Below are 9,328 nucleotides of genomic sequence, written 5' to 3' on the forward strand. Positions count from 1 at the left end.
AAGGTCAAACTGATGTGATCAGTAAATACATCTTTTTAAACGCCACAACTTTTATCTGAAACATTTTTTTCTAAAATGCTTAGTTTTCGAGATATTTCACCGGTCCGGGACTTTTTGAACACCCTGTATAGACTGCATGTTTCCTGTAGCTGAACGCGTCACAGAATAGAAAGAGATAATATGCTTTGGATCACCATTCTGTCTTTTTCTAACGACGCATAGTGGGAATAGGAAGAAGAATGTGAGAAAGAAATGAAGGGAAATTGAAAAACATGGAGGAGAAAAATAATATAGCGTATCAGAATAATTATCAATATATTGTGAAAATATAAAATGTTTTATATATGTATAAAATATTTTATATGTATGTAATAAAGACGCTTCGACGTTCATAAACATATTATGTAGTAGAACCAATGTAAACACCCACTCTAAACATAAGGAGAACCTGGAGTGTCCACCACGTGTCATTAGAAAAAGATAGAATGGTGGTCCAAAGTATGCTATCTCTTTCTATTATGTGACGTCCGCTCAGCCCAGTACGTAATCTATATATACTAAGTCTATGGGAATGACCCAAAATGAGTAATTCACAAACAATGTAACTAACGTAAACAAATCAGTATTGGATATTGCTCTTGGGTAGTGGCGCCCACTCGGTGCTCCAACGAAAAACCAGAATACTCTGGTTTTAGTTGAGCTGGCAATTGATATGACCATCTTTTAGTGACCTAGAAACAAGTCTAGATCGATTGCAAAAGACCCCATTTAAAAAGGAATCATACAAGGTAGACCTTTTGCTTGTCAGATACTCTGTGTATATACAGGGTGTCCCGCATAAGACGTCAAAGAAGAAAAATATAAGTAGAATAGATAAAAGTGAACAAATAGAGGTCATTTTTTTAAACAACCATGTAAAATTTCTAGATATTAATTAAAATAGTCTGGCAAATCAGAGCGCGCGACGCGATAGGCGGGACATACGGCTCGCCGCGGCCGGCGAAGAAAATGGACGATTGCTTGCAGGTCTATCTCATAGGCCTAGAAGTGAGGACTACGTCTTAGATCTGACATTGCGTGATAGACCCGCGAACAATCGTCCATTTTCTTCGCCGGCTGCGGCAAGCCATATGTCCCGCCTGTCGCGTCACGTACTCTGATTTGCTAAACTATTTTAATTAATGTCTCAAAATTTTAAGTGACTCTTTAAAAAATGACCTCTACTAAATATTTATTCATTTTTAACTGTTCTACTTATATTTTTCTTCTTAGACGTCTTATGCGGGATATATATTTGCCCTATATATATATTTTTTATTTATTTATTTATTTATTTATTTATTAAAATTTCACGTTTTGTTTAATATGTATTCTTTCTTATAGAACTCGTATACCATGAAGTTGTAAACTTTACTCCACAGCAACCATCTACCTTGCCTTCGACTTTAGAAACGACTTCGTAAGATTATATTTATAATGTGAGTGTAATATAGATTTAAGCACAGTAAGATGTAATATCAACAAAAAATAGATATTCGTGAATGTTATAACAACCTGTAATTGGTGGTATAATTAACCCTTTAAGTACCAATAGGGATCATTTAGGATCGAGCAGTCAAAACTTTATAAATGTGTTATTTAGAGTGTTTTTGACAATATTTCATTAAAAAAAAGTTACTAGAATATTCCATGAATTATGCGTCTTAAAGGGTTAATGATATGGTCACTTGAAAAAAGAAATAAAAAATGGATTAGAAACAAAGTATTAACTATTTTTAAAATTTTAAGAAATAAAAAATTTGTCTCATACTCCTTTATACTTTTAATAATTAAAATTAATTTTAAAATTAATAGATAATATCCTTTTATGTTTAGGTAATCTGCAAATCATCGCATGTAATATGTTATATAACATATTGATCAATACTAATGTAATCTCTTTCAAATGCAGATATTTACACTCGAGATGGTCTGAAGTATATATACTTTGGACGCTATTTATATAACAATTGATCGACGGACTGCGTAAAAACACAGGTCATATTAAAGTAAATAGATGTACACACTTCGATACTAGTTACCGGTGTATAAGTAAAAAAATAAAGGGTACATATTTTGTCTTAAAAATAATAAATAAAAATAAACATAAAATTAATACCACATTTATGATAATATTTGTTATTTCTAACTCTCTTTGCTTGATTTTTCTTTAATTTTTTCTTAAATTTCAAATCTTTTTTTATTTGTTCTAATTTTGTGTTGAAGTTCTAGTTTTTTATTTTTTCCACAAATGCAATTTTATATTTTCTATTTATGTATTGATAGATATATTATTAAATAAATTCAATAATTTGCGTAATAATTCTAAACCAAGAAAAGAGAACAAATATTAATAATTCTTAAATTTTTAAGTTATTTTTTCTTTTAAAAATAAATTCACACATATAAACAAATTTTATTCTATATAACATATGTAAAAATAGAATAACGTAAATTTTATGTATATATATATATATATATATATATATATATATATATGTCCCATTTTAAAAAATGCACCCTGATAATTCTTCAGCCAAGCATATTCAACAAAAATGTTTCAGACAAAAGTTATATGGTTCGATATATATATTTTAATTATATATATTAGGAAGACATAAGAAGGTACCATTGGTTTGATCTTGCGTGGCACCGTCAACGTCAGGTCAAGCTCAACTTTGCTGTTTTAAATAGAAACATATATTTTTTATTACAGAAATTTATTCGACGTAAAAAAACAAACAACTTTTGTTTGAAAACATTTTTTATATGACCTCTATTTTTTAAGATATTTACGGAAATATCTACAAAATTACTGGTTTTAATAATTTTTTACTGGAATTCTATCAAATTTACCGAAAAATTGCAAGAAATAAAAATTGTTTATTTTTTCCTCGTAAAGCTCTGACAATATTTCCAGAATTTTTTAAATTAACTTTTTAGTACTTCAAAAAAATGCATGAAAACGCAGTACTAAAAAGTTAATGAAAAAATTCTGAAAAAATTTTCAGAGCTCTATAAGAAGAAAATAGAAAATTTTTATCTCTTGCTATTTTTCGGTAAAGTTGATAAAATTTGAGTAAAAAATTATTGAAACCAATAATTTTGTAGATATTTCCTTAAATATTTAAAAAAAATAGAGGTCGTATAAAAAATGTTTTCAAATAAAAGTTGTTTACTTCTTTACGTAGAATAAAATTCCGTAATAAAAAAATATGTTTTTATTTAAAAAAGCAAAGTTGACCTCGACTTGACGTTGGCGGCGCCATGCAAGATCAAACCAATGGTATCTTCTTATGTCCTCCATCGAACCGTATAACTTTTGTCTGAAACATTTCTGCTGAATATGCTTGGCTGAAGAATTATCAGGGTGCATCTTTTAAAATGGGACACCCTGTATATATATTTCATATAAAATTATCTTTCTATTTATATCACCAATTATAGGATATCTTGGATAACTGTTATGTACAAGAATATTATTGTATATATTTTATAAGTATATGTATAAAAAATATACCACATACATTGTTTTTGGATTTAAATCCAACAATACTTGTGTGCAGGTAGAACTTATCATATTGAACAGAAAAGTTATTTATTAGTTTGCAAACAAATACAATAATTTTTTAGATATTAAAAAAGATTGTCAAATTAGTTTGCACGATATAAAAGGATCAACTTTATATAAGATAGTTGGAGAGATATATTCTGAACTTATTGTGTGATCTCTTAATCTTAATCTCTTAGGTTTCCCTTATAGAAATATCATACTAAGAATCATTGATAATTACTTATTATCCAGTATTTTTAATACTGAAAATAAGTAATTATCAATGATTCTTAGTATGATATTTCTATAAGGGTTGTGGCCGAAAATCACATAAATCACGCTGATTTCTGCTGAATGCTTACTCTGCCTTTCGCTATTATCCGATATCCTCTATTACTTGAAAAGTTCAAGATATGTTTCTTCAGACTATTCTGTAAAACTTGTTTGCATCGTACGCATAAATTCGCCTTAATCTTCTTTAATTAATATCTCAAAAATTATAGTAATTGTTCGTAAAATAGTAGGGAACTTTTATGTTTGATTTGATGAGTTCTATCTGCATATTAGTGTTACTACATTTAAATTCAGATATTCTGTATATAGGGAGTTCCAGTTCTTGCGAATTTTATTTGATATGACAGATTCTTAAGTTCAAATAGAGGTGAAAAAAGAGTGTTGAGATATAATAGTTTTTAAATAAGAAATATTTTAAGTAAACAAATCCGAGGATTGAAAATTGATTAACATCAGTTGTGTTGCAAAAAGGTTGTCTGATCAATATGAATTCATACTTTAATTACTGAATATAAAAATAAAATAGAAGAAAAATATTTTATATACTTATATTTCCTATTTTATTTGTAGATTGAGTAATTAAGATATGGATTGATATTGATCATACAAGTACCATAAACACGAAGTCAATTGATTTATCAAGTGACTTGTGATGTGACATTAAGTGACACTTTATGTGATTTTTTCAAAAGCTCCTTACATATTGTGCTTAATATTTTGTAATGTTCTTATATAAGTATTATTGTTATAATAAACATTTGCATTTAAATACAACTCGGTCACCAGTGGTTTTCAACGTAACTATATTTTTAATATTATAAGGAGTTGTGTGGGAAGACATCTTTATTACAGTATCTTGTACTATATTTGCGTGAACTTTCTCAGCCTCCTAATTCGTCTACTTGATACGTTTTTTTTATTTAAAAATTATTATAGCTTCGATATTCTGTTAGAATTTTCATCTCTATTTGAGCTTAGGAACATGCATCAATTAAAGCCGCGAGAACTGAAACATCCTATATATTGCAGCTTATTTATGCAGAAAATATAAAATATATTTTTATTAAAGAGGCAACAAAACATAAAACCTTTAATTATATAAGTCTGTATTTCATTAATAATATATATGTTTTTATAAAATAAATATGTTGCGTGTATGAATTACGAATTATTTTAGTCAATTTATCGAATGTCAGTTAAAATTTAAAAAAATTTAATTTGTTCATAAAATTAACCCATTATAAAAAAGATGTTTTAAAATGTTTTATATAAAGATTCTTATATAAGGCAGAATATACTAATAAAGGGACCTCGTGAACCTGAAAATTCAAATTTTAATTAAACTTTGCACACATAAATGTAGGTTAGGTAAATAGATGAATTTAGAAATTTTCAGTTGTTGCTAAAAAACGATTTGAAACTAACTTTTAAAGATACAGAGATTTTCAATTTTTTCAATACATTTCAAAAACTAAATAAAATATTAAAAATAAATATTAAAAATAAATATAATATTATAAATAAATATTTAAAAAATATATATATATATTTTTTTTTATACAAAAGTTTTATAGAAAAATGTTTTCTATTTAACTATGCCATTCATTTCTCGAGAAAAAATATTTTTAAAAATTCACCCTTTGTATCCCCTATGTAACACGTTATCTATTGTGTTAAAATCCTGCTTAATTTGGACATGTGAATGTAGGTTAAATAAAATTATTTAGAATATTATTAAAATTATTTAAAATTTAGAAAATTTCAGTTGAGGTTAAAGAGAATTTGAAAGTTTGAAACTACATTCTAATGGAAGATATAAAAGCTTTTGTCTTTTTTTAAAAAAATTCATAAAGTATACAAGATATCGAAAAAATATTTGTACAAAAATTTTATAGTAAAAATATCTTTAATAACGCTATTTATTTTTTGTAAAAAAAATAATTTTTAAATATTTATTTTTTGTACTCTTCTTATATTAAAGAGTATCTCTAGATTTATAATATTATAAATTGAAAGAGAATTTTTATTTTACATAAATGTAATATTAGTAATACCAATAAACTTTTATGTTAAGTTGTAAAGTATTGTTTGTGAGTGAATAAATTAATTGCTCGTTTTCCAGTTACTTACCATACATATTACTTTATCCCAGTAGTCGAAGAGGATTTAATAATTCTAACGAGTTGCAATATTATTGTGATTTATTCTAAACCTATATTCTTATAACGTTCAAACAATATTTTTTAGCAAACATGGAAAACTATGCGTTTATATATCTAATTATAGAATAATTTATAATAAATATTCACACAATTTGATAAAACAAATATGTAATTCAACAATTATTTAATTGCAATTGAAATAAATGCATTCATATTTGTATTTAAATTTCATATCAACATTAGTATAAATAGTTAAAGAAAAGTCCAGTAATATCTAAAAAAAAGATAAAATAAAAATTTAAAAAAACTATAATTACATTAAAGATGAAGACTAATGCGTGAATATTTTGATTTAATTAAGTAGATTTTTAATCAGTATGAAAACATTTGTAATTTTCTAAAAAGTAAATGTATGATTAAAAATTATGTACGATAGTATAATATTTGAAAAATAATTTACAATAATAAGAAAAAATAGTACATAGAAAGTAAATTATATAGGGTGTGCCAGACCCCCATGATCACACTTTGCGAGAACATAGAACGGATTGAGCAAAAAAGTTCTATACCGTTTTACGATATTTGCAATAGTTTTCGAGAAATTAATTATTTTGTCTAAGTTAATGAGCGCACAGGAAATAGCAGCCGAAAGAAAAACAGGATTGCTACAGACTTGGAAAACCAGGAAAAGTCATGCAATTTAAATTTTTCATGGAAAACCGGGATAAATATAAAATAATTTGGGAAAAATATAAAATAATTTGGAATTTTGGCTTTTCCTTATTCTTTGAAATTAAGGCAACCCTCCCTAAGAGAAGAATACACAATCTCTAGACACTTAATATTGGGAGTACAAATAAGTCTCCGCCGTTTGACAAAAGATGGCCCCACCAGTAAGTTATGGTTGAAATTGTCAGATGTAAAACGTCATATCGTAAGGTTGGACATTTGGCAACACCATAACCTTGAAATATTAGCGATTTTGTATCAGCATCATATAATTTTTTTTCGTGCGAAAATGTCGAGTCAGCCGAACGTCATTTGCGGGAACTTTTGATTTGCTTCTTTAATTTAAAGAAATCTGCAGCTGAGGCGCATCGATTGCTTGTAGAAGCATATGGTGAGGCTGCTTTAAGTGAAAGAAGTTGTCGTGAGTGGTTTCAAAAGTTTAAGAACGGTGAGTTGACGTCGAAGACAAAGAACGTAGCGGAAGGCCGAAAGTATACGAAGACGCGGAATTGAAAGCATTATTGGAGGAAGATTCGTGCCAAACGCAAGAAGAACTTGCACTTACATTAGAAGTGACTCAAGCAATTTCACATCGTTTAAAATCGTTGGAAATGATTCAAAAGCAAGGAAATTGGGTTCTATATAAACTGAAGCCGAGAAACGTTGAACGCCGATTTTGCACATGTGAAATGCTGCTTGCCAGGCATAAACGAAAGGGTTTTTTGCATCGTATAGTCACTGGTGATGAAAAATGGATCCACTACGATAACCCAAAGAAGAGGAAATCATGAGGACCACGTGGTCATGTTTCAACATCGACAGCCAAGCCGAATATTCATGGAAAAAAACTCATGTTGTGTATTTGGTGGGATCAGCTTGGTGTTGTGTATTATGAGTTGCTCAAACCGAACGAAACCATTACTGGGGCTCTCTACCGAACACAATTAATGAAATTGAGCCGAGCACTTAAGGGAAAAGGCGCCCACTACTACTCCAGACACGACAAAACTATTCTCCTCCATGATAATGCTCGTCCACATGTTGCGGCGCCGGTCAAAACCTACTTGGAAACACTCAATTGGGAAGTTTTGCCCCACCCGCCGTATTCACCAGACATTGCTTCCTCTGACTATCACTTGTTTCGATCGATGACGTACAACCTGTCTGAGCAGCACTTCACATCATATGAAGATACCAAAAATTGGGTCGATTCGTGGAATAACCTCAAAAGATGAAGCGTTCTTCCGACGCGGTATCCGTATGCTGCCAGAAAGATGGGAAAAAGTAGTGACTAGCGATGGACAATACTTTGAATAAAACATACCGTTCTTTCACAATAAATGCCAAATTTTTGATAAAAAACGGCGGAGACTTATTTGTACTCCCAATAAATTTAAGGTCACTGGAAATTTTATTAATGTGTCAAGTTTATTTTTTTTAATTTTAACATTGTAGGCATTGTATAGAAATTTAAATGTTATTTAAAAGAAAAATAAGATTTTCTTAGTTTATATTGAATATGTATACATCTATGCTAGGCTATGCACATCATGATGTTAACAAAATAATTAAAATTTATATTTTACTCAACATTTTTTTTTTATTTAATTATTCTTTTCCGTCTCATAACTACATTCTTTTTTCCAATATTCATATAATTTTTGTTAGCCTAAATGTACATCTTCAAGAATATATGTTAGGAATATTATGTTACTAAACTAAATTTGTATTGCTTTTAACACGTTGACTGCCAACTACGAAATAAATCGTAGTTGACTTTCTTGGCTAGGGCGCCGACTACGAGTTAACGCGTCGCACTGGACGCGTCGCAATGGACTTCGAGATTTATCTCGTAGTTCTCTGACTTGCCATTTTTGTGCAGCTACGATTAAGTTCGTGGTATATAAGTGTAACTAAGAATAAATAGCTTCTGGGAAGAGAACAAAAAATCAAGGCTGGCCTACATGAACAGAAAATTTATTCATACATGAATAGAAAATATAATCATACAAAATTGGTTCAAAGTGAAAATCAACAAGTAAAAATTCTGTATGCTTTTTGGTGGTTACTATATACTATAATTAGAATTTTGAATAATATATTAGGTGGTTGCATATGAAACCACCCGTTAACCAATAGATGGTGTTAGGTACACTATTTCTTTGAATGGAAAGCTGGCAATACACATGATGACAAGTCTATAGAGTTCCGCCAAAACGCCATAGGTAACATTTGTGCGACGCGTTAACATTATCTATTTTGATTGTGTTGGCAAGTTTTGTTCCAAATAAGTCACATTTGCGGGAAGTTATGCTCCATTATTTCCTGGCAAAGAAATCGCTCGCGGAAACGCATCGTTTGCTAGAGGAAGTGTATGCCGAATATGCTCCATCGAGTATAACGTGCAAAAAGTGGTTTTGCCGCTTTCAAAGTGGTGATTTCTTTATGGAAAACAAGGACCGCAGAAAACCACTCAAAAAATTTGAGGATACGAAATTGGACGCATTATTGGACGAAGACTCGAGTCAAACGCTGATGAAGTTGGCCGAAA

General features: G+C 29.2%; 1 protein-coding gene across 7 annotated transcripts in view; it reads left to right on the forward strand.

Annotated features, from left to right (window-relative positions):
* Positions 1-9,328, forward strand: part of LOC116840879 (mitogen-activated protein kinase p38b-like) — a 53,997-nt gene that overhangs the window by 34,429 nt on the left and 10,240 nt on the right. For 5 of the 7 annotated variants that reach the window (XM_032808198.1, XM_032808199.1, XM_032808200.1 and 2 more), the window contains one exon: positions 1,384-1,550. In XM_032808198.1, the coding sequence (XP_032664089.1) occupies positions 1,384-1,463 (80 nt within the window). In that variant the 3' untranslated portion in view covers positions 1,464-1,550. Of the gene's footprint in view, positions 1-1,383; positions 1,551-1,875; positions 2,156-9,328 lie in introns of those variants that run through there. The other 2 variants (XM_032808197.1, XM_032808196.1) reach the window with 2 other exon arrangements.

The sequence above is a fragment of the Odontomachus brunneus genome, unplaced genomic scaffold (assembly GCF_010583005.1).
Source record: "Odontomachus brunneus isolate Ranch 3 - 2012 unplaced genomic scaffold, Obru_v1 Obru_scaffold_012, whole genome shotgun sequence".
In the NCBI taxonomy this organism is placed as follows: Eukaryota; Metazoa; Arthropoda; class Insecta; order Hymenoptera; family Formicidae; genus Odontomachus; species Odontomachus brunneus.